Genomic DNA, 27,031 nt, shown 5'->3' with positions numbered 1-27,031 from the left:
TATAAATTACCTGCAACTGTGCTCTTGAAAGGCTGGCTTGATGGGATTCCTCCCAAAGAAATTGTAAGAACATTTAGTCCACCGAAGTCTTGTGTGGCATGGAGAATGTCTCGACTATGAGTCTTGTCAACAGACAGGATAGTAGCAGACCCGTTCTTCTCAATGAGTACCGAATGCCACTGACCGTCTGCAGTGTACACTTCTGGGATATTTCTTTCCACTTTCCCAGCAATTCCAGCATCAGATATGTAATGCACTTTCCCACCTTTTATCTGATCAGAAGAACACAAAATGCATCATTTTAAAACGATATACACAGAACCACTCCTATACGCAGATAACCAATGTAATGCCTGTTCAGTACAGCTACAGTAACACGCAGCTTTGGTTGTAATAAGCCTGGGTGCATTTTTCCCCAAATAATTTTGTGCTAAAAATGCATTAATTATTTAGTACTAAAACTTTGGCTGCCATTAAATAAAACATTGCATCTTTAGCAATCTTTAGAGCTGCCACCCACTCATTCCCTGACTAATCTCATAAGAGGAAAACCTACTGAGAGGCCAGCAATAGGGCATGCACATGACAAAACATTTAACCAATAAAAGAATAATTCTTTCTGCTTCTTCAATGCAAGTGTGGAAAATACTTTGTAGAGTAAATAGATGTTGTCCTTGCCCCCCCCAAATGGCATCCAGTTTCCATTATGACACACTAGGCATACATAGGCCTAGCAGGGCTTAAGCAAGGTTCCCATTTATCTGATTTTTCTGATAATTTGCATTTTGCAGAAATATAGTCGTATTTTAGAAACCTTTTAGAAGAGCTGCAAAATTTATTATTTCGTGTGAATTTTCTAACTCCGCTTACTTGAGCAAACTGCTTTTACATTTGTGAGATGCTCAGAAAAAAAAGGTACTACTAAATTCCAAGAAAAAATTTTTGGCTTTTCCTCTAGGAATGATGCCTCAGGATTCTACTGAATCATGAGATGCAGGATTTCAAATCTCTTACTAGGTCACTATTAAATGATCCCAACATGAGATCAGCACAAATTTTGCATTTAAGATACAGGATTTTTTTTAAAAAAACCAACATCCAAGCCTGCCAGCTTCTCAGATATTGCATAAAAGTCAGGTATGTCAGCTGACCTCCTAAGGGCATACAGACTTGTGTACAGCTCATACAGGGTAGTTCTCCAAGTTTCCTTCCACACTCTACACAATTTGGTCATACATGTTCAGACAGATGCCTGTTTTCCCTCCTGTGTTCCTTGCTGCAGCTCAGCCGGTCCATGCTCCGTAACGCGAGCATGCAGAACGTGCACACGCATAGTCCAGGAAAGGTTGGAGCCCCAGGTTTGCTGAAAACTCACTAAGCCTTGCATGTTTGTTCCAGGAAAAATAATGTTCACCTGGGAAGAACTGTGAGGTGACACACCGGCTACAAGAATGCTGCTCTCGTTTCCAGAAACTGTTAAATCCTCTGGATTTACTTCTTCAGTGATGCAAGCCGAGCACTTTGTTCATACACATCAGCTTTAATATGGCTGTAAGACCACGCTCACGTCTTGGCAGCAGCCTGAACTGCATGTGTCTAACATGTATTCCATTTGGATTGGGAAATACAACGGTTAATACATGCACACACTTCAGACATGAAGTGCAATAATTTGGACTAGTTGAAAATGTGTTGTTTGAGAGACTCTGATAAAGCTGCCCCTGAGAGATAGGATGTTTTTTTTACTGGCAAACACAAGTGGCATACAGCTAAACTATCACACAGTCCAAAGAAAATCCCACATTTGGAAATGCAGTCACAAAGACTATTGTAACATATTAAAACCCATTTGTTACAATCAAAAATATTTATAAAAAGATTAACTGGACTGAATAAATACATATATTTATGTCTGTAAGCTGTAATTGGTTTGTTAGTCTAATTTTGTCTTTTATGCTCCATGAAAATACTGCCTTCTGTTTTGGTCTTTATGTAAACAAAAAGAAATATACTGTATCAAACAATATCCTCTAAGCTTACGGAAAGGATAAGCACAGATTCATAATTTTTAATTCCATATTAGAGAAGAATTATAGAATTATTTACCTGTCAGCAGCTTCTATTTTCCATACTGATTTACGACTCTAGCTCTATTTCTGTTTCTTTAAAATTGCATATGACTAATGCTAACAGACTCATAAATAATATGCTAGTGGCATTTGGAAAATGAAATTTCCAGAGACAAGACCAGTCCATGACTTCTTCCACCAGGAAAAAATAAGGAGTGATCTTCTCGGTTTCTTGAAGCACAATATATTTCTAAATTTGAAACAAATGCTGATGCTGACAGTATTGAGTAACACCCATTCCTGGGTTTTATTTAAATGGCAAAGCAACTGACAAGTAGAATATAATGAAAAGAACGAACCACTAAAGCAAACATATTCCTAACTACAAGGATGATTCAACATTACTAATATTCTGAGTCTCCTTTACTGAGCAAATTGCTTCATATTTGTCTTAAATCTAAGCCCTAGCCTTTATCTTAACAGATTTATAGCCCGTAGGATGAGATATCACTTAAAAGAGTTACATTCTGATTTATTCCTGGAACTCCGTATGTGCATTGAATAACAGAATGGTTTGGGTTGGAAGGGACCTTTAAACATACCTAAGTCCATGCTGCCCCCCTGCCGTGGGCAGGGACACGTTCCACCAGACCAGGTTGCCCCAAGCTCCATCCAACCTGGTCTGGAACATCTACAGGGATGGGGCACCCACAGCTGTGCCCCACCACCCTAACATATGCATACGTTCGTTCGTATAGGTAACATGTAATGCACATTCTCTACCCGTACAATTCATAGATCTTAGAGCTACTGTCACGCTAATTTAATCTGACTTTAGGTGAGATTTTCAACTCAACCAAGGCAGGTAATTTCACCTTTACCCTGCTGTATTTATCCCATTACTTCTAACTGAACTAGCTGCAATGTGTAGTTGTAGGAAAATAAGCCGTTGACAAAGAGCTTTACTAATAAGGAATCCCCTACCCTCTTCTTTTTGGTGGGTCGGGCGTGGGGTGTGCATTTTCCATCTGAATTTAATCTGTTAGGTTTTGTATTTCTCCTGGATTAAGGATCCCTTTATATCATAAAGACCTCTCGCGGGTTCTTTGGGGGAAGTTTACACCCATCATTCAGTGAATCAGCTGCTCACAGTGTCAATGGGTCTGCTTTATTACCATTTCTCTAATTTTGCCCCAATCCCAGCTACATCAAAACCAGTTAACTACAAGAGGAAAAATGCGGAGCCATGGAAGTAGGCACAGGACTCGGAACTTTTCCCGAGCACAGTTTAATATTGAAAACACATGGCAGGGTTTCTCTGAATGCTTACTCTTTGGATAACGAACATATTAAGAGACCCCAAAATCAAGTTATAAAATTGTCTGTTTTGAAGACTGACAACAGTTGTAAACCAAAGTCCCTAATGCTCATCTGCACTGGGGGAAGACTGAGATGCCATGGAGACCTACACATGGGGTGGCTTCACTGACATCTTGGGCCACCGCTGAGGGAAGTGCTGCTTGTGATACCTACTCCAGGTATAAGTGGCAATGCAGAAGCCACATCATACTAACTACAGTTAAATTATTACAGTTTTATTAACTAGCATCATCTGGGAACTTCTTGGCAACAGTCGGCACAGTGATGTTACTCCTTCTCCCTCAAACTTCTGCATCTGTTACTAGGCAAACCTCTGCTCTTTGCCCTTGCACAGCTGGATCTGGGACCTGACACCCTCTGCGTGCTTGTATAACTTCACCGATATTAACAATAACAAGAGTGTTTGCATAAACACACCACTGGTGCTTTCAGCCAGGAAAGGCAACTCTCTCTTTTCTTTTTTCTTTTTTCTTTTTTTTTTTTTTAATAATGCTTGTAGAGCTGACCTAGCAAATTCTAGTAGGGAGAAAAAGGTAGCATTTGTTTTTTTCTATCCACAACTCAAAATAATGAGATCTTATCTGCTAATACAACTGAGGCAGAAACTTCCTATCAGATGATGTGGTAAAAGCATACGCTGGGGAAGTAATGCAGCCTCACTTCTCAAATGCAGCCGGTGTGTCAGGGAAGCTTTGTACCTCTGATCAGGCAGGTGGAGAATATCCATGGGGCTGAAGCTTAGAAAGTGTGAATTTCTGTATGAGTTTCTTTAAAAGTCAGGGACAAAAAACTTGGAAAGCCTTACAGCAGTCAAGGAAACTTGGAGCTTCCACCAACCCAATAAAGGGGCTTGCCAACATCACTGCTGTACTCATTTAGAGTTATGAGTAAATGGACTGAGTCATAGCCAGGAACTGAACCTTCGCTTTCTCTTGAGAAAGGTAACTTCTGCAGCAATAAACTCTTTGGGAAAAAAACAAAACTGTGTGGCATTTGAAGCATTAATTCAGCTATGTATCTCAAAATAATTTGATATTGACATTGGTCTACGGGTAACCTTGTGAATTCAAGTTATCCCTCACTTCCTAGTTTGATAAGCATGAGCCATGCTGGTAGGAATTAATGAAACTTTTTGGCAATTGTTTGTTAGCTTAAGGACGGCCTGAGTTCAAGGCCCAAAAAATCAGAAGATAAAAGGCCAATAATGGAACGATTTGGTCTGTAGAGTGTAACTTTATGTTGATAACAAATATGGCATTGAATACCGCTCTTGCCTTAAAACAGTCACTATTTGGAGTCTAGACAAAACTGATTAGATACAAAACCATCAAGATCTTCTGATACCTTGGCAAATAGCAAGGGAATTGTTGAGAAGATGAATGATACTGGAGCAGTGCCTAGCCCTGGTTAAAGACCCAATATTTTATAAAGGAAACAGCAAGAGTAATGGAAAAATGTGATTTTGATCACTCTGCATAAGGCAGTCCAATCAAATCAAAGCGAGCGTTAGCTGTAACCTTACCTTCACAGTAGTGAAGTTGCTGCTTTCCTGGACGTGAACTAAAATACCGTTCTCGCTTCTTGTCCTGAACTTCACTTCCAAGCGGTCTGCATTCGGGGGGCCGGGGCCAGCACCTCGCCTGCTGTGTCTCATCATGTATTCTCGCTTCTTGTTTGGGTTCATGTGATAGTCAAGTCGTCCTTTGCCTTCTAACGATAAGGCAGTGTCGGCAGTAATATCTGGGACAAGGATGGGGAAGTACTGAGTGCACAGCTCGTTCACAGCTATGGCGATCACCTGCCTAAAACCAACCGTTTTCTTCCAGAGCAGAGATCAAGTTCAGAGCAGGTCGGGGGGGGGGGGGGGGGGAAGCAGGAATGAATGGCGATCTCAGCCCCTCTGTCCTTTGGCTTCAACCAGAATGTGTGTTTGAGAGTGGGAGTGTGCTAGTAATTTACTACTGCTATCAGTCAATAGTAAATTAAAACTCGCCAGGGAACAAGTGAGGGAGTAGAGAAAAAAATTTGGCTCTCAGAACTGTAATTCCTTCCCAGGGATGTTACTGTTTCCATTACTGCAAGCACAGTTTCATGATATATTGAACTGTAAGCTCTTCAGGGCAGAGATAATGACTTTCTACTTGTTACAGCATTAAAAAAAAAAGAATAAAAAATGGCAGAGCATTGACTACCAAATGCTGTTAAAATTATGGCTAAATTCTTTTGTAAACTGGTGCAATAAAAACATATAAATCAGCTAAACAATAATGGGACATGTAAGAAAACAAAGCCCCATCATTATAGTACAACTACATGGAAATAAATCACTTTGCTCTCCCTGACAATCTCATATTGATTTACAGAGCTATCCATATGTGAGTTAATAACCCCAGAGTGTAAATGGCTTGTTTTCATTTACATTTACCATATTTTCTTGTGTATAATCTGTCGGTCATTTAGTAAAAAGGCCTACAGTTTCGAGAAGCCATAAGCACACGCATACAATGTTTATGTGAAGGGAAGGGTTTTCCTGTACCCTCTTACCTCCCAGACAAATCCCTCCTACGGGATAGCTGATCATACATTATTGGGAAGCAGTAGTTTTAAATGAGTGCAAGTTACCTGAAATGTGATATACAGACCAGAAGACATAATACATGTAACTTGTTACTATTTTTAGCTCACGAAAGGACAACAGTCCATTGTGGACTTTTCCTTCAAAATTATTTAAGAGGCAAGCATGCCACCTGTTTTCATTATTTTATAAAATTCATTCCTCCATGCTCCTGAAAAGGAACTCTTAATGGCATTTTTATAAACCATAGTTAGGTGTACATTAAAAAGGAAGACAGTAAAACCCTCTCCATACATTTTTCACAGTGCTTTCCCGTCAGTCCATCTTTACAGTAACACTGCTGCCATGACCAGTGATCAACGCAGGTGCCACCATGTTGGCAGGGGCTGGTTGTGCAAGCGCCTTCCAGTCTGGGACACCTGAAACAAATCAGCAAATAGATGCTGAATTATATGCACACGAATAAGCGGAGCAAATGTGCTGTGAAGTGTCCTGTGTTGAACAATAGTCCCTTTCTTCCCTCAAGAGATGCAAAAATGGAGAGGGTCTTCTCCATAGACAGCTCGTGTTTCTGAACAGATCCCAATTTTCAGCATCAAGTTATAATAGCCTTACAAAAGAGAAAGGAATTCAGAGCCAATGAAACTCCCATTATCTGTTACACAAGAGAAGACAAAACTCTTTTAGGCGCTTTTTACACTGCAGACCTCCAGAGACTTCATATCACAACGAACAGGGCAAACTTGAGGGCTGAGAGGGGAAGGGTGAGCTAGCAAGTTTGGATGAGTGACTGACATTATTGCTACAACTGTAACTTCAAATACCGAGATGGAAAAAACAATAGAATCAGAAAGTTCATCATTTCTGAAAGACCACTCGGAGAATATGAGGGAAATTCAGTGATACTTGAAAGGCAAAGTGATAGAACAGGCATTGTGGATTAAAAAAAAAAACAAGAGGGAGAAGTAGAGGGTTAGCAGACAGCACAAGTACAGTCAGACCCAGGTGGAATTTGTAAAGAAACCCAATATCAGGGCTATGCTATTTCAGCTTGCAAAGCAACATTAATAATAATTGGCAATAGAAATATAATGATGTTGCTTTTTCGAAGCCTCTGTAATCTTTTGTGAACCTTTCATCCAAATTCACTTTCTTCCTACATTTTTCACACCTTACAATAAACTCTGCGGTAATTTTTTAACAAGAAATATCTGACAGTGTCTGAACAGAATAGCATCTGATTTTTCATGATGGTTTCCTTTACTGTAAACGCAGTCCATTCGATACCATATATAGCAGACGTACTGATCTAAGATTCCTTGAGCTGCCAAAGCCTGGCTGGGCTCCAGGGGACGTCCATTGACTGCAAACTCCATTATACAGCCCACAAAATCATGGCTTTCCACCTGTCCTCTCCTTTGAAGGATGGGCTCTACAGATCTGATGCCACCAACAGTAACTCGATTTGGTTGTACATCAAGAGTCCTATGAAAGAGTCAGAAAAATAATTTATCAGTATCAGACATTAAGACAGCGATGTCAACACTGGAACTGTAACCATGTGCTACAGTCTGCAGCTAAAATGTCTATTCCAAGATTTTTATTTTATATTTAGAAGGGGAGACAGAGAGATCAGTAGCGCTTGAACTCACAGTTATAATGGGCATGACTCTAAACTCACACTCAGTTATTGCATGTCAAAATTTTTATTCACTTGACTGAGCAGCGTGCTTGAAATCATAACAAATAAGGTCTTCTACTCAATTATCGTTTAAATTGTAGATGATATTTAAATAGCTGGAAGATGGATTCATTACGTTACAAAGATAGAACATCTTTGCTAGCGGGTAAACCACGTGTGACAGGAAGTATGTGATTATTGTAGAGATATTCGCCAAAGTGACTGGGATTAAAGTTACTGTTATTTCCAAAAAGTATCTAAAAATGCAACAAAAAGGCTTCTGAGTCAGTTATGGTAAACACAAAAAATGAGGTTTTTTTGTCTGTACTGGCCAATGTTTAAGAAATGAAAACGATAAAAGATGCCATCTGGAAATTACTCAAAACAATGTCAAAGTAAGTACTCTTTTTTTTTTTTTTTTTTTTTTTTTTTTTTTTTTTAAGAAAGCAGCGATCGGGTGATGTTATTTCTTACACCTTTACAGGAAATGAGAGGTACAGTTTTAAAAAATACATAAATACAAGATCTCAAATCATTAGGCAATAAGGCTCATTCCTGTTTACACCACAGTGCAGACTACCCATGGCCATATATTCCTCGTGTGCCACCAGAGCCTAGGGACAGAGATGGAATTGAGAACAAGAATTTCTGAACGAACACCTTCTCATGAACAAACTCCATGCAGAAAAGTAGCTTGAGTTAGCAAGTAGCAGTACACGCAGAAAATTTAACTTGCTTCTGCAAAGATGAGAGAAAACATTGCTTGGGGCCTCGCCTTTATATGCCTCTGAAGGAGTGCAGCCAGGCTATCTGTCCCTTGCTCGAGGCTGGCTAAGGGCATCTCATCAATACTGCAACTTTCTCTGGCTTTAGAGGGTGATTACTTTTTCATTTTACTTTTTGTTTCACTCCAAATAACCCCTCCCAACATGAAGAATTATTTACCAGTCGGTAGAAACAGCAACATTGCTAACAGTGCAGTAGCCTGGCTCCTGGTCCTCAGAGCAGGAATCCACCGTCAGTGATGCTGCCTGCAAAAGCCACATGCACAGATATGTTGAATCTTACAAGGCTGTAGTCTCCAACCACGTTAAATATTAAACATATTATACCAAGGACTTGGCTAGAACGGAGCACTTGTATATTACTATGTCACTTGGGATCGCAGGGTCCTTCACAGCCACTGATCAACTGCATTCTGCATCAAGACAGCAAAGACCAAGATGTGGATATTACCAGAGACTGAGCTAATTGACTGCTTCATACAGAGAATCAGTTAACAGAGTTTTTAGATTTGAGTAGGGCTTCTTTTGTGTTTGTTTGCTTTACTCCTTGAAACTGCAGTTATTTTGGCTCATACCGTATCTTACTCTTGATCTGAATAGAGAGCTGCTCCCTCTGAGCACAAAGGGCACTCCTTCAGGGGCTTGACCGTGACATTAAACATATTGCTTGAACTTCACAAAGAGCGCGTTACAAAAGCTGGGAATGCAAACGCTGAAATTACTAGGTAAAAATAATAACCAACTGCTCACTAATACTCAAAGAGTAACCAAGTGGATTTGATTAGGGTAACCCTTAGGCTGATATATGTCATGAGGGATGTCAGCTGATATGGGTGAAACGTGGATACCTACAGTGGGACCAAGCTGACATTGAGAGAAGTACCAGGCATCACCAGCACTCAGAGCAGTCTTCCTCTCTATTATCTCCAAGCCATCAAACCCCAGACAATGGGGTTGCCTCATTACCCATCAGCCATTTACACTAAAGGAAATCATGGCACTTTTATTTATAATCTCTCTAAAAGTCTAACCAAAGCTTTCACTAAAATCATGAAATAATTCCTGATGATTATAAAGGGATTTTTTTTTATTTTATTCCTTATTTAGCAAAGAATTCTACCCACAGCAATTGATTAATAACAGATGCGCTGGGACAAAAACAACAAAACACCAGCCCTGAAGGTTAGCTATTCCTTAACACAAATTTTCAGGAAAATGAACCTAATCTCCAAATTGTATGTATCAGCTTCTCACGTTTCAACTGGATGTGTGGTACAGTTTTACAGCAAATTTAAATCAAACGCCACTTTTAAAAATGCCTTGGTTTATATTTTGATTTAGATTACTCTACAGGAGCTGAGCAAACAGCAATAGCTATCAGTACGTCATTACTCTGCAATGGCTTTTTTTCCTGCCTGCAACTAAGTTCACTAACAACGTCCTGTTGAAATCCCTGTAGATTGTCCATGCTATTTCCAAATATATACTGTGAGCTGACACGTTGTATTGACAAAATAAATCCATAGCTCTTAGCCCTAAATCATGCCCTAACAGTACGCCTAAATTGTTCAATTTGCTGTTTTTAATGAAAGCTTATCTTGACTTTCTTTCCATACATAATGAGCAAACTGCTTCTCCCGAGAAACACCAGTCTGCAGTTCCAAAGCAGATTATAGCCCTGTATAAATGAAACAATTCATAGAAAGAATAATAAGCTGGTTGGTCTGTATGCCATCACATGCAAACATATTTTCCTTCAGAATATCAACAACAAAAAAATGAAATGAGTTTTTTGTTCTTAGCTCAATCAGCATAATCTCCCTAACTTACATCGCTATGTGCTGTGAAAGCCAAGCTACAGCCCCAGCTGAAGGGCTAGATATTTGAGAATGTATTTTACTTGGACCAGAGTTCACACAATTTATTTTCTAATGTTAGTCAAATGTTCCTGCTTGTTACTTAAGCATTACTCTACGGTTACCTTGCCGCATTATGAGACTTTCTATCCTGTCACTCTGCAATAGCTCAGGACTGACAACTTAATGATTTTACCAGTTTCCGATAAAATCCCACTGTGCTGTAGGAAATGACAGATTTGGAATCCTGAAGGGGGGCTATTTTATACAGTTCTGGGCACCTGGGAGACATTTTTCCTGCAGCAGAAATATCTAAGACACAGGCGATTCTTTTCACATACTGTGTTTGTAAACAGCTGACATTACTGAGAAGGTTTAAACATTTTTAAAAAGTAATAATCACACAGGTATAGGTTGTCTTAGATGTTTGCTGTCCTTCATTGCATTCAATTGCTGAAGTATTCATAACTGAAAACTTCTGTAAAGAGTCTTTTTTTCTGTTATCACTTCTATAGTCCAGCCCTCTGCAATATCTGCAAGTAAAACATTTTCCTGCTCTATTTTTTCTTATGTGTATTTCATTTATTTGTTGCAATTTTTAATGTGTGCTCCTATAGTGAGCCATTTACGTCTTACTGATGGAAATACCACACTAATTTAGTTACTAAAATGGGAACCTGGTGCCTTTCAAGATTTAGGTGCCCTTCAGGCTTTAACATTTGGAAGCTGTGATGCAAATTATTAACTATCTGATATTAAGACACAATAAAACAAAGTCATTACTCAACATCACAATTATCCTTCATCTTATTTGTATATGTAACTCCTGCTAACACACACAAATTGGCTTTGCAAATCCAGCTGAAGTCTAAAGCATTCCCCCCCGCCTTCAATAAAGGGAGAAATCAGGTGTTGCCCCATGCAACTGAAATGCAGTCCAGGCTCAAGGCTCTCTAAGAGAGAGAAAAAAACCCACCATTAGGAAGGTCAGGAATTAACCCTGGTCCTATAAAGAACTTCAAACAATAAAGTCGTAAATCCCTCTGCTGCTCTTGGGACAGCTGTGCCTATGGACATCTCACCCCATACCTGAAGCTCTTCAGCAGCGTGCTCTGAGCAGAGCAGCTTAAAAAGGGCTGTATGTCAGCAGCACTGCCTTCCGCAGCAGTTTGTGATGGGAAACCTCTACAAGGACTCAGGGGGAGCCACACTGGGTAGAACAGTTTATTCCTTTATTCCCTACCTCACTTCTGGCTTGAAATAGAGAAAACAAAATGTGGAGCCCCAACCATATATAATTCTTATATGACTGTAATTTCAAACATGGGAAGAATATGGGATTCCACGTGTGCTAGCCATTTCTGTCTGAGAAAGGAGCTGTTGGGCAATAGTTACTGATTATGGATGGCAAATAGATTTGATTTCACTTCTAACGCAAACACTGTGGAGTCAAAAAGCTTGGCTTGAACTCAAAGAGCATTTGGTTTATGTTCTGCTCTGGAAATATTATTAAAAAAGGAGAGAAGAGGAATAGAAAACATCTACTGGAAAAAAAATCCAAAACCACAAAGGCAGGAGAGGGGTCAGAGTAGCAGGCATATGGCAATCAGTTGTCCCAGTCCAGTTTTTGGCAGAATTCCTCCCCTCAGATTCTTTCTGGGGGACAAAGAGAAAAGTAGCTCACTCCCTTCTGCCCCAAAAAAGCCTTCTCATTGTAGCACCTTTGAACTTTTTACATGTACGCTACCGAGGAAAAACAGGTTACCAGTCTGACAAGGTTGGTAAAATCTCTGAACTAGCTCAACAAGGTCAGGGATGTTTGGAATTTCAAGTTTGTCCACTTCTATTTTCCAAATGTTTAGAAAAATTATTTTGAGGCTTTTTGTAGCTACCATGGTTAATTAGCCTTCTCTGATATTCATCCCTGTAATCTGCATCAGGTAATTAGCCTCACGTGTAGCAATTTATTTCACTTTTACAGTACAGGGCATTACACGTGTTTTTTTAATTATTATTTATCACCATCATACTAAACAAACCATTATAGGTCTTCGAGTCAGCTGGAGTAAGACAGAAATGTGGGAAGTTTTTTCCAAAGTTGGAGTTTCTGCTAGCAAACGCAACGTTACTAATTTTATGTTCCTCTGAGTTCATGTGGAAGCCAAAGTGACTTGGCTGAACTTGTCTTAAATTCTCATTTTAGCATTTCTTACCATTCCAGCCCTCCGGGCAATAACTGTGTGAAATTGTCCATCAGACACCTTCTTAGTTGTGGTAAGCTTGTACGTGCCACTGCCAAGATTGTAGGAGAATCTCAGCCTCTCGTCTACTATTTCCAGGGCCAGAAATTCCGCCCGCTCTCCGGTTTGGTTATCATAGTTATACAACATTAAGGCATTACTTTTTATAGTGGCAAACTTTATATAGATGTAATTATTGTTTGGATCCATACTGGGAAACTCCATATACGACAACTCTTCAAATCCGTAACTGTTCAATTCACAATGATTCCCAAAAACACCTGGAAAATAAAATCCGGTATCAGACAGGTTTTTTCCTCACTCTGCATTCCCCCAGACACGAAGGACTGATGTGCTTGCTCTAGATAGGGCCATGACACACAGGCTCTTCAAGAAACCTCGAACGTGTGACTAAAAATATGCAACTTGAACAGAAGAATCCTATTACCCACAGGTGGGTGTTGCAGTATCTATATCTAATCTTAAAAACTGAGTTAAAAACTACAGTTACATCTATTGAAAAACAAAGTACATTTCATTAAGCTCTATGGTTTCTTTAGAAAAAAAAAAAAGTGAGTTTGACAGCTATGTCAGATATGGTTGTTAGTTATCATCAGGCATTTGTTAATCCAGTTATGGAAATAAATTTGGAACCTGAGCTTATTTTTCTCTTTATAACTGTTATCTGAACAATTTCTCAATCGGTGGTTCATTTTTTTTTATACTTGTGATACAAGCATATGTGTGATTAAAACATTATGCCTTCTCATGTTTTTATTGATCTGAATATTTTGGTGCATTCTACATATTTCTTTTGAGATCTGTCATACAGTTTCCCTTGATGTCTTTACTACAGTGACAATGAGAAAAAATTTACATGATTTATGAATGTCAGTTACATTTACAATGGACCTTGACTGTATAGGAAATGAATAAACTCTGAGGAAATGTAAAACAAAGGAAATAAGAATAAATATGCTTTCCCAGGTTTATTTGGGTTTTGATTAATCTGTTGCATTTATGTTCATGCTTTTCTGCATGAACAGCGACAATTCTGGATTAATATGCATTCAGAACCAATCTTGCTGCAATTATAACATGGTACTTTAAAACGTCTGTGTTGTTTTATGTCTTTATTGGGTTAATTCCACAAACCAGGTTTGGGATAATTAAATTATAATTGTTATTAAACTATCTAGGCAGTGCTACATGCTTCTCTAATTCTCAGAATAGCACTCTGGCTTTGGAACTCAGAACTTTGTTAACGTACAATAAATTGACTGGGCAAGTACTGGTGTGGGATAACAAAGCTGCTTTGATTTGGTCTGGCTCTCCTAATCAAATCTACCAAATATAAAAAAGCCAATTTCTAATGTTGTGCTCCTCACAGGCAGAAAAATGTGGGTGCTCTCTCATTCATGTTTTACAGATATTTTGACAAATTATGCAAATTTCTCAAAAGGAAACCAACCCTCTTCACTCAGTATCACCCCCAAGTCCCTTTTCCCAATTTAATATTACAACGACATCCTTGCAGTTTGTGAGTGTGTAGGATGCAAGAATACTGATGTCATTTACAATAGCCTTACTCTTATATATATATATATAATATTTATATAATAACAGACTAATAACAAGTGTCTTTTATTAGGCAGGAGAGCCAGCACTGCTCAAAGCCCTCAGCGTGCCCTCCCCAGCAGCCACAGTGACCCCCCACTGCTGCCACCTGCTTCCATCTACCACCATGGTGGTGGGAATATCAGCTTCTCCCTCTTACAGCTGGGGAAAAATGGAGAGGACAGGGCCAGGAGATGACTCACACCTGCCCATGGACCAGGATCCATGTACCATAAACCCATATACCTATAAACCCACATATCTATAAACTCATATATCTATAAACCCATCACTTTTATGCGGGTAAAAATAAAGAGCGATTTGAGAAATATTAATAAGGAAAGGGAAGATCAGCAGAGAGGAGAAGCGTACTCACCGAAGGGGCAGTGGCAGTAATACCCCTCCACCCCGCTCTGGCAGGATCCACCATTGAAACAGGGGTTGCACTCGCAGTAATTCACAGTGGAGTCGCATGTTTTCCCTGTGATTAGGGAATAAAAGCAATTTCCAGGTCAGAGTATTCAGGTCAATAGGAAGGTCAGGCTGGTACGTAGGTAACAAGCTTATGAATCAATGCTCAATGCATAGCTAGGAGGGAGGGTGCCAGGGACCAGCTGTGGCCATTGGATGGAGGGAGCAAACACAGACACGATGCTGGGCTCCCAGCCCTGACACAGGCACAACACACAGCCCAGAGGAATTAACTTCACTTTTCAAGTGTCTGATTGTAATTACCTCATATAGACACTGGTGGTTTGGTTGATACTTTTTTGTTTGTTTGGGTTTTTTTATTAACTGTTATCCATAAAAGAGAGATCATGACATGAAAGGAGATGCTGAACTAAAAGGAAAAAAAAAAATGAATTTTTTTCTCCCTGTTGAACGCAACGTACTCATTAGTGTGAAGGAGATACAGGCAGCCCTTGCTGGACCCTGTATGAACATGGCATGCTGAACACAGGCTGCTATTGTACATTATATATTATTTTTCTTATTTTTCTTCATCAATTACAATTACAGTCCTTCCTGACTCAGAAGGACCACAGTCCTCTGGAGCTAAAACAAGTTATCCTGGGTACAGTCCTTTCCTAAGCAGACACTGTCACGTGTGGTAAATATTATTCACTGGAGAATAAATTGAAAACACCTAATTCATTTCAACAAGGAAGGGAACCAAAAGAAAAAAGTGAAGATTTTAACAGATGCTGAATACTGACAAGGGGATTCTTTGTTCAAAACTAAAATTTTCTCTGTATGGAAAGATTAACTACAAAAGTATTGGTCTTCACTTCGAAGTTCTTCGTTGCTTAGCTTTTATCCAGTTAGCAACACTTCCACTCCTGGTACCTGCCTTTCTCCTGCCAGCAGTGCCGGCCTTCGCTGCCTGCTCAGCAAAAACTTGAAAGTGTCATCATGTGTGTCCCTCATGTTTCTCTGCAAAAACTGGTCAAATCAGCCACGCTCTTCCAGACTCCTCCTCGAACTTCGCGTAGGCCAGGATATATACACACAGAAAAGCCTAAGACTGCCTTAAAGCTTCTTATCGCAGTGATAATTAATTATTTTATTCCTCACATCATATAAATATATCTTAATACGTTAATAAATACAATATACGTTATAAGTTAAAAGTACAACATGAGCTTGCATAGAGTGTGTCCATTCTTATATGTCACATGCATCTTACAATTCATATACCTCACATGACAGCACTGCACAATATGCAGTCCTTAGGGACTGCTGGTCCCTAAAACTGCAGAAAATTAGGACTGTGCTATATTAACTGCTTGCTTTTTCAGAATTTCACAACTTCACTCACCTAACTAAGAAAACCTCTTCACACACACACACATACACACACACACCCTCCCCCCAACTTTTCTGTTTATCCTAAAGAAGTCTGGGGGCCGTTCTTCCGCGTGAGCAGCAGCCCTCCATGTGTGACTACGAGTAGGATGGAAACCAAGCGCTGGAGGATTCCTGTGGTTAGTATGTAACTTGTAGATTCACCATAAATCCAGGAAACATTTCCAGTGTCTGAATCTAATTATGCTTTGGGGGTATGTATTTGTATTTTATTCTCTAATGGGCATGACTGGAGGATGAGCTAATTTTTTTATGTTAGATTTTGTTGTTTTCTTTTAAAATTGTGGTACATAGTACAGATCTTTGACTTACTGAGCAGAACATGTAGCAGGAATGAGGCAGAGATGCTTAAAATAGCTCAGTGATGTTTCTTAGTTTTCACAAAAATCAAGCGTAGCTAATAAGACTTGTTTTTTTGCAATTCAGTCTAAATTATTTTTCTCAGCTAACATTAAATCTGGCTTATTTGCCAAGTCAGCAACAGAATACGGATATTTATTTTAGCTGCACATATTTTACCCAGTAATACAAACATCTCTGTATTTAACGATTATTCAAACAATTGATGAAACTGATTACAAGGTGTGTTTAGAATCACAGAATGGGTTGGGTTGGAAGGGACTGTGAAAGGCCATCTAGTCCAGCCCCCCTGCAGCGAGCAGGGACATCTTCACCTACATCAGGTTGCTCAGAGCCCCGTCCAACCTGACCTTGAATGTTCCCAGGGATGGGGCATCTGCCACCTCTCTGGGCAACCTCTGTCAGTGCTTCACTGCCTTCATCATGAAAAACACGTTCCTTATATCTAGTCTAAACGTACCCTCTTCTAGTTTAAAACCATTCATCCTTGGCCTATGGCAACAGGCCCTGTTTGCAATTATTCTGACTGTTTTGATGCAACAGAAGTTGAATACTCTGATTTAAAAATTCATCAGAGCTATTAAAACTTCTGTTTATGTCAAATGAAGAAATGTTGGCTGTTCTTTGCCGTTCACTGGAGTGCTAAGGACCTGGGAAAAAATATATTTATCTACATTTGGAGGAACAATACAACAAAAGATTGCAGCTTATTTTTCCTCTTCAAATGCATCTTAAGCATGCATATCCTAGAAAGCAAGAGTCCTTCAGCCAGATAGCGGCAGGACAAAAGCATAACTTGGGAATACTGTTCTAGTTGTTCTGTATACAAATTTAAAATAAATCACTTTGATAAAGCAAGATAATTTAAAAAAACTGGTAAACATACGATGAAAGTTATAAACTAGAAACTGATAAATAAATAAGTAGATAAACAGTATAATGTAATGTCATGTAACTACCAAAAGAACAGAAACTTATTTTTATTTAGTATATAACTCACTTTTAATTAAAAAAGAAATAATTCTGGTATGGACCACCTAAAACTCTTAAAGAAATCCATCTTTCGTTCCTGCTTTAGGATAATTTTTATTTATACCACTTCTTTCTTCTAAAAGATTCCAGCCTTCCTGAACTACTTCTCCTATGTGTATCCCTCCAGGCAATCTTACCTACCAATTATCTTACATCATCTTCTTCTGAAGAGAGTTGCTCCTACAAAGCCTCATTCCCTCTTTTCTGCAGAATCCTGAACTTCATCAATTAATCCAAATTTCCTGCTACCTTCAGATCTTTGGTCAGTCCCTCCTTAGACTCCTCCGAGATGGAAACTCGTGCACTCCTCGTCCATCCTCTAAGGAAAGGTCTCCATGTTTCCAGCTATTGGCAGCCTGCATTGGTTACTCTGCTGAGATCCGGTGAGTTTCTATCAGCACCCGGTTTTCAGAGTTGACAGACAACTCCACACTGGTGGGGTGTTCAAACTGCACATTTCTTACTCTTCCATTTTCATCCAAACCACGTTCCTCCTGTGCTGCTACTTCCCCCTCTATCAGCATTGCCCAGACTTGATCTCCAGAAGTGGATCTTCCTAGACCTCTTAACAAGGATATATACTCCAGAAATAATGGAAAAAGTTAGGCTGGAGGGACCCTGGAAGTCATGATGTCCACCTCCCATTCAAACAAGGCAACCTTCAAAGTTGGATCAGGTTGCTCAGGGCTTTACCCAGCAGGGCTTTTCTCTGCTCTCTCTTTTCTTGACCGTGGGGATTCCTCCAGGTAAGTTGCTGTGATACCAGTTACATTGTACTTGGGCCTGCAATTTATACTAAACTTTGACTTTTTTCTTTTAACACCTTAATCTTCTAGCAAGTAGAGCCATCCAAGGTGGCAGCAGGTTGTCCTACCACTTTCCGTTATCTCCCTTGCAGCATGCTCATGCTAGCTTTCCAGTACCTTAATAAAAGAGCGTGTTCACTCTTTTATTGTAAATAAAAGTGTGTATTGTAAATAAAAATGTAAAAGAGTGACGTCCAGCCTGATGTCCTACCAATTTCATGGGTTACAGACACAGTAAGGTGTGTTACTAAAGATTTAGATTTGGAATAACAAAACATAGCTTGCAAGCCCATTGTTTTTGCTGTTCTGCCTAAGATACAATGCTTGTATTTAGATACTAGTTTTTGTTGAGAGATTAAAAAGAAACAAACCAAAACCACAACCACAACCCCCCAAAAAAGGAGTTTTTGAGAGGGCTGTTTTTCTTGAGCAGAGAATTTACACAAGTACTAGGTATTTTGAAATTCTCTCTTGCACAGATAAAACAAATCGTTCAAGGAACCTTACTAGATTGAAGAGGGTGAGAAACTGCCACTATGCATAAAAGCATCCTCATCTGAACCCAAGTCCTCAGTTTTATGCTTTCCAGAAAGATAATGCCAATTATCTTAAGCTTACAAAACGAGAGCAGTTGTGGTTTCCCAAGGTCACTTTCTACTACAGCCTGCTGATTTAAGCTTTACAACACAAATTTAAGAGTAATGTTCTGTTGAGTTTATAGATGTCTTCTGAGCTGAAATACTGAAAGATCCGGGGTATTAATTTTTGTGTCAGAAAGATCTTTTTCTGAAGACCTTGAAAATTAGGGTAACACTCAATAATTGATAACAGACAACATTCAGCATTTATCATTCATCACCTCAAGCTGATGATATCACATGCAGGGGCTTCTGCAAAAATCTAACTTCCTGCAATTATTTTTTTTTTAATTGAAAAATGTAACAGGAACAGATACCAGCTGAATGCTCTCAGGTTAGATTTCAACTGATTTGAGAGTTTCAGTTTTTGTGGTTCTCTGTGTCCATCTTTTAAAGTGGTCATTCTAATATTTTAATCTTGCAATTGAAACAATTTCACAAACCGACATTCCTTCATCTTAATGAGTCCTGGAAAACAGGAAATGAAGGGTTCAAAGGAAGGGCAGACAACTACTGTAAATCACAAAGTGTATTCCCTCCAGAAAGTGATTATTTTAAAAACAAACCTGATCATCATTAAGAGATGTAATTATAACAGATTGTTTAAACCCTAATGATGTTGCTCTGAGGTAATCAGTCTTTATAATCCTATTCAGTGAAAAGAACTGTATTACCTTTGCAGCATGATGAAGTGAAACGCAGCTGACAAAACATAATAAATCAAGGAAAAGTAAGACTCTCAGTTTTCAGGTAGGCCATTATAAAGGTCTACAGCTCAGGTACCCTAATTTACAGTGAACAGAGAGTCTGTCTCAGAAAATACTATTTTTTACTTTTATGCAGTACCATGTAAATATTTTTTTACCAAGCATGCAAATTCAATTATAAGACTATACTTTCATTCCAAGAGAAGCAGTAAAGCTATGTATATGGTAAACTGAATTAGAAAGCCACTATTTCAGATTATTTTTTTCTTTTTTGCTGAGGCACTTAAGTTTTCTATTTGTAAAGAAACAGTTTCAAGATTTGTTTTTACATTCATCATGGCTATCTTTTATCATATACGAATCAGGATTAAATGCCCAAGCAGCTGTGTTCTCCTTCTGTTGACAGTATAATAATGCCATAATAGTCTCTATGTCAAGCATTCTCAGTCTGTATTCTGACATTTGTTTGCAGAACCTATTGAAGATTAAATTTGCAGAATTTCAAATATGCTTTTGCAGACATAAAATGTCTAAATATACTGAATATTAACTGTGATCTTATCTAACCAGCTCTGCTGATATTAAACTCTGAAGAGTTTATGGGTTTTAATTACATATTTTAGTGCCATATTTTTTCTGTCTCTATCAATTAATCTCCAGCCATTTAAATAATTCTTGATTCTGCAACTAATCCAAAAAGATCTGACTCCCAAATAGAAACGTCTGCCTCAGTGGCAGTCTATTTTGAAGTTATTTGTGTTGACAAGGAGTTTAAGAAAGCTCGTATCAGATGCCACATTTAATTCATGGCGTGAAAGAAATCCAACACTTCAAACCGTAAGAGTCTTTCATCACATTTTCTTAGTTAAAATATTCTTTTTTTTGAGCTTGTCACATGTAGAGCTTGATTTTTAGCTGACATAAAGGTTGAACATTAAGATATGAGCTTTAATACCAGAAAAAAATTAGCTGGACATTTCTTTAATGTTTCAAATTACAGGCTAGAGGCTTATACTATAGTATGCTGCTAGAGTTAATGAAGTGTTTTACTTCATTGTAACAGCAAACATATGCCCATGTAATCTCTGGTGCTAACAACCTAAAGAGTTACAGGGCATAGGCGCCCTAGAATTACTGTGCCATGCTCATGGCAAAATAATTTGATGTACTAATTCCACATGAAATAAAATCCTGGATTGGTAACTTAATTAGAACTGCTTGTCAGTTAACAATAATTGCTCCTGACCTGAGGCTCAGTAGTATGTTTGTGAGCATCACACAAAAGATCCCATCAGTGTCCTTTATACCAACAGACCTTTTGTGCTGAATAGGTACCCACTGGTGTAGCTGTGCTTTAAATGAAGTAGTTAAACCTTTATTATGAAATTAACTTTCTCCTTTGCAATAATGTGTATCACATCCCCTGTACTAATCTGGTTTAAGAAACAAAACAAAACAAAACAATTGCCCCTCCTGACCACTCCGCTGGTTACAAATGAGTTTTGGGGGCAGTGATGGCAAGCCTGAATAGCCACAATGTAATGAGCACGGCTGTGCCAACCTGGGCTCCCTGGGGCACCTGCTGCACAGAAATACTCCTTAGAAAACATCCTGAAAGCCTTACCTAGGCTTTGGTTAGAGGTTTGTTATGATGTCTGCAAAAAGTGGCCAAAAGCAATAGTTAATATTGTCCAGACCTTTCTTCCATATCATACTGATGACAACGGCAAACATCACCCTGCTTTTCTAGGTATAAAATGTTATGTTTGAAGGTGTAATAGATATTAGAGAAAAAAATACTCAGGGCAGGTAGGAATGCTGCAGACATTTCTGCTGTTAATGAAAAAAAAAAAAAAAGAAAAAGGGACAAAATACAGAACAGACATGCTTGATCATTTTGCCTGAATTCTGTTTTTTCCCATATCCTTCATCTGTTTTCTGTCTTGTGTGACTGTAAGCAATTTGGGGCAGAGGCCGATTTTCTTGCTTGGCACGGTCTTAGCAGACCTGAAATGCTACCGCGAAATGCATTACAGTAACGCGAACAGAAAAATTAAGCACTGGAAACGGTTCCTACATATTTAATAAATTAAAATACCTCTTTTTGAAAGTCTTTCTGTTCTAATGCAAATCAGGTAAGTGCGACTTGCCTGAGGACAGAGCTGAAACGAAATAATACCGCGGGGCACCTGGTCTTCTGAGTTTTCACAACTACGAATACCACATTGGGTATGACCTCTTCACCTATCGGGGATGCTCATCTTCATACAGTCTTGCACTAAAAAGGCACGTTTCTGCCCTCCTCCATCTACACAAGAAGTAAAAGCATACCTGTATACCCAGTTTTACAAACACAGTTGAAGCTTCCTGGGAAATTCTGGCAGGCAGCGCCGTTTTTGCACGGGTTGCAAAGGCACTCGTTGATGTCCCTCTCACAGGCCATGCCAGTGAAGCCCTCTGGGCAACTGCACGAGAAGCCCCCCACCAAGTTGTGGCAAGTCCCGTCGTTGTGGCAGGGGGAAGGCAGGCACTCATTGATGTCCGTTTCGCACAGATTCCCATCGTACCCTGGCATGCACCTGCACACGAAGGGCCGGAGGGGCTCGTTGGCCACGATAATGACGGGGACACTCTCGCGGCTCTTCAGAGCCGGGCTCACCGCCAACCTCCTCAGGCAGCTCCCTCCATTCTGGCAGGGGCTCTGCAGGCACCAGTCGTGGTCCACGGCCTCGATCCGCACCCCGCTCTGGCGGAAGAGGACATCTTTAATGCTCTCAAAGAAGGTGGCCACGCCACTGGGATTCACGTACTGGTTGTTGCCACGTTTGACAGCCGCCATTAGGAAGGTGTGGTTGCTCTCCTCGTACAGCCCATAAAGCTGGACGGCAGTGCCGAGCCCCGTCAGCTGGGAGCTGGCGATGCGTAAGAAGTGGAGATAGTGATTTGTCAGGAAATCCCGCACGCTGTGGGCACTCAGGCGGAGGAGGATGCTGTTGTCAATGGTGGCGTTGCTGAAGCCTGTGAAGAAAATCCGGACGCTGCTGGTGACGGCACCGTGCAACCCGTCATTGCTGAGGACGGCCAGGTCAAATGTGCCATCCGTGGACCTTGCCTGCGAGTGCAGGTCGCAGGTACCCCCGGGAATGCTGAAGAGGCTAGCAACTCCTGAGGTGAGGGAGCACTGGAAGCTGTCTAGGACATCTGGATCCTGTGGCTTTACATTGCCCAAAATTCCACCTGGGAAGAGGTTGCCATAGTAGTGAACAAAGATTTCTACTGTTCTGGGCTGAGACGGGTTGTCGTTTTGATCTATTACCCTGATCTGCACAGTTCCTGTGGAAGACATCTGAGGAACACCAGAGTCTCTTGTAATCACTGACAGGTAGAAATCACTGATTTGCTCCCTGTCAATCTCTCTCGTCGTTGTCAGCACGCCAGCGGTGCTAAGGCTGAAGTAGCTGGTTGCTGGGCCAGTGCTGAGCAAGTAATACGTAAAGGGACCTTGGTTTGGAGGCAGATCAGGATCAGATGACTGAAGCGTCATCACAAGAGTTCCCGCGCGGTTGTTCTCCATCACTTCTCCTTGGCTGGTGGACAAGGTAGGGCCATTGTCATTGATATCTTCCAAAGTGACCAATAAAGAGGCGCTTCCTGTAGCAGACGGCGTTCCCGAGTCGATGGCCAGCACAGACAGGTTGTACACAGGCAATGTTTCTCGATCCAGCTCTGCAGTGACCGTCACCTGTCCTGTCTGTGGGTTGATGGAAAAGGCGCTGTTGTCATTGCCAGACCCAATGAAGTAAGAAAACCGGCTCCAGCTCGGTACAGAATCTGAATCAAAGGCACTCACAAATGTCACATGGGTGCCTGGAGGAACGCCCTCGCTGATTCGTATATTGTAGGTTCCTAAGGTAAAAACAGGAGGATCGTTGGCATCCAGTATAGTGATATTAACAGTCACTTCATCTATATCTGCTCCGCGAATGCTCCCAAAATTTTTTGCTAGGACTTTCAAAGAGATTCGTTCTTCTTTTTCTCTGTCGAGAGGTCCTGAAACGTAGATCTGGCCGCTTTTCTCATCTATCTGGAAGCCTTTCTTTCTGCTGCTGCCAAAGATAAGGTAGTGGACTTCTCCATCAGTTCCCATATCACGATCACTTGCAAAAACTTCTCCTACAACAGTACCTTTGGAGGCTGCCTCAGAAACCTCAAAATAATAAAGCTTGGACACAAAACGGGGCACATATTCATTTGTCCCTTCTAACTGGATGTTGACACTAGCAAAGCTGCACCTCTCTTCATCTGGAACATTAAAAGCCTTGACTGTTAAATGGTAACTTTGTTTTGTTTCATAATCTAAAAAGCCCTGGGTGGTGATCGTTCCTGTATTGGGGTCAATGACAAAGAGGTCGCTATCTGAGGACTGAATAGCATATGCAACCACAGCGTTAGGTCCAGAGTCAGCATCAGTGGCATTTAAACAAATAACAGTTGTCCCACTGGGGGCATTTTCTAACACGTTGGGAAAGTAGTCCTCAGGGCTGAATGCTGGAGAATTATCATTCACATCAATGACATTAACAGTGACACTGCAGTAGCCTGTTCTGGCCACCCATCCTCCATCCGTGGCGGTAACAACTAGCTCATGCTTTTGGCATAACTCAAAATCAAGTGGTTTTGCTAGTGTCAGTGTACCGGTAGTTGTATTAATAGCAAAGATACCAGCCTCATTTCCAGAGGAAATATTATATCTGATTAACCCGTTCATAGCGGCATCTCTGTCTCTGGCTGAAACCGTCCGGACCACTGTACCAACAGAGTGACTCTCTGGGACAGTAACACTCATGCGGCTTTGAGAAAACTCAGGTGTATGGTAATTTTCCTCTGTTACTACTATTTCAACAGCTACCTCGGAGGAGAGTGGAGGATTACCTTTATCTTTTGCTTTCACTTTAAACAGAAAGTTTCTGTTCAAATCAGCCATTAGTGAAGATGACACAGAAATCCAGCCTGTACTCCTGTCCAGTCTGAACTTATTAGTTTTGCTTTCATCAGATATAAAGTACTCCACTTCAGAATTCAAGCCAAAGTCTTTGTCATCCACCGCAGTAACTTTAATTAAGTTTGTGCCGACCCTCACATTCTTAGTAACAGGAGTAAAATATTTATGAGCGAGGAACAGTGGTGCGTTGTCGTTGCTGTCTACTATGTTAATGGTGACGGTTGTCTCGCTCATTAACGGAGGACTACCGCGGTCTGAAGAAGTAACGATGAAGCTGTGCCTATTAATGTTGACATTGCTTGAACCGCTGGAGTTCTGGTACCTTAAATACTGCTTGTTGAAAATTTCCCCTGTGGTCGCATTAATTCGGAAGAACTCAGACTGGGATTTTATGAAGTAGAAGACTTGACCGTTTGACCCTTCATCGGGATCGGTGGCTGAAACCTGGCTGACCTTCAACCCAATCCCAGGAAGCTCGGGACACTCCAGGTAATAGGATGGCTTTGTAAATCGTGGGGCGTTGTCATTGACATCCATGACAAATATGGTGACATCCGTGCTCACTGTCCACCCAGAGTCATGCGCAGAGACCCTGATCCTGTAGCGGTCTGTGTCCTCCCTGTTTAATGGTCTGCTGATGGTGATGTCCCCGGTGCTGGGATTTATGGTGAATGGGAGACTTGTATCCCTTATGGAGTACCTGCTGACCGCGTTCACCCCAATGTCTTCATCTGACGTTGTGACTTGGGTTACTGTAAAACCCAGAGGTGCATTTTCAGGCACGGAGGCACTGAATATCTGGGAAAACCTTGGAGCATTGTCATTTTCATCTAAAATATTAATGATAACTTTGACGGTTGTGCTCTGGAGCGGGGTGCCTTTATCCGAAGCTTTTATGGTTAGTGTGTATCGAGACAATTTCTCCCTGTCCAAGGGCCTGATGCTTCTGATCTCACCAGTGGCTCGATTGATACTGAAACTATTTTCTGTATTGCCCTCGATTATTTCGTAATTTAGCTGTCCATTTAGACCACTGTCCCTGTCGACTGCAGCCACCGTCAGTATCTTCCGTGGGGACAGGTTCTCCACTATTTCTGCAATGAAGGGATCTTGCTTAAACTCTGGCGCGTTATCATTGACATCTATCACCGTCACTTCCAGTTTCTTATACGAGGAAAAGGGAGGAAAGCCTGTATCTCTGGCCTCGATCCAAACCACGTATTTCTGTATGGCTTCAAAATCTAAAGCCCGCCCAACAGAAAGCTGTCCTGTCACCTGGTCCACCAGGAAGGTGCTGCCCAGGTTACCACTGGCGATGTAGTAAGACAAGGAGCCTCCTCTGGCTGAAGATCCAGAGACGGTGGTGACAAGCGTACCGACTGCTTGGTTTTCAGGAAATGTGAAGGTCTCCTGATCCGCTTGAACACGAGGAAATTCTGCTCTGTTCACAAACCTCACGGTGACAGTTGTAGAGTCTGTCTTGGGGTACCGGCCGCCGTCCCTAACATGAACAGAAATGGTGACTTCGGACTCTCCTGCCAGTGGGTTTGCAGCCAGGATCGCCCCCCTCGCTGGATCAATGTGGAATTTCTCGGAGTTTTTCCCCACAAGTGAATAATGGAGCTCAGCGTTGGAGCCGGCATCTGCATCGGTGACAGTCACAGCGAACACGAATGAGCCTGAAACAGAGGAGAAAGTTAGGGCGGTTCTTTAATGAATGCACCGATTGCGGGAAACATGATACCAGCTTTTCGCTCAGAAGCATGCCTTGCAGCAGTACGCTCTTCCTTAGGCTGCACTGAAAATGAACTGCTTTTTTCACAAGATGGTAAGTTCAACAAGGGGTAAGTGAGTTTATGAGCCTGCAAGACACGCACACAGCCAAAAAGTCTGGGTTTAAAAAGTAGGTCACTGCATTCAGAGAAATGCATGTACAAGATGTCAGTGGCTGCACACTCATCTGCACTGGAAAATGGACCTGCAAGTGTTTGCAAGTCTACCATCCCATTTCTAGAACATTCACATTATGAAAGCCATAAATCTAATAATATTAAATGTTATTTTGATTTTATTAAATTACTCATAGTTTATTATCCATGTAAGAAAACAAAAACAAAACCAAAAAAAAAACCCCAAACAAAACAACCCAAACCCACCTGGAATTCAACAACTATTAAGGTTATGTAAATGAACAGGCAGCATTCATGGACATTTACCCTACACACCCAACTTCCCTTGCAGCCCCTTTTCCTCCTATTCCCTAGATGCTGCTCCTTCATCCCTAACAGCTCCTTGCTTCTGATTTTGTAAAAGTATTTTGAGGACAGTAACTAATGGGGACTACGTTTTTAAAAGCATGCTGATCCTCTGAGACAGAGTAAAATCATGTAGAAAACTATTGCACACTAGTGCAATAA

General features: G+C 40.6%; 1 protein-coding gene across 1 annotated transcript in view; it reads right to left on the bottom strand.

Annotated features, from left to right (window-relative positions):
* FAT4 (FAT atypical cadherin 4) overlaps positions 1-27,031 on the bottom strand; it is a 151,194-nt gene that overhangs the window by 7,712 nt on the left and 116,451 nt on the right. The window contains exons 9-16 of the mRNA XM_055720700.1: positions 21,944-26,293; positions 14,580-14,684; positions 12,560-12,867; positions 8,651-8,736; positions 7,330-7,509; positions 6,319-6,443; positions 4,972-5,189; positions 11-272 (exon numbers count right to left, since the gene is read on the bottom strand). Of these exons, the coding sequence (XP_055576675.1) occupies positions 11-272; positions 4,972-5,189; positions 6,319-6,443; positions 7,330-7,509; positions 8,651-8,736; positions 12,560-12,867; positions 14,580-14,684; positions 21,944-26,293 (5,634 nt within the window). The remainder of the gene's footprint in view (positions 1-10; positions 273-4,971; positions 5,190-6,318; positions 6,444-7,329; positions 7,510-8,650; positions 8,737-12,559; positions 12,868-14,579; positions 14,685-21,943; positions 26,294-27,031) is intronic.

Source organism: Falco cherrug, chromosome 1, assembly GCF_023634085.1.
Source record: "Falco cherrug isolate bFalChe1 chromosome 1, bFalChe1.pri, whole genome shotgun sequence".
Lineage (NCBI taxonomy): Eukaryota > Metazoa > Chordata > Aves > Falconiformes > Falconidae > Falco > Falco cherrug.
Note: the sequence above shows the minus strand (reverse complement) of the source record. Positions and strands in the feature narration are given on the sequence as shown.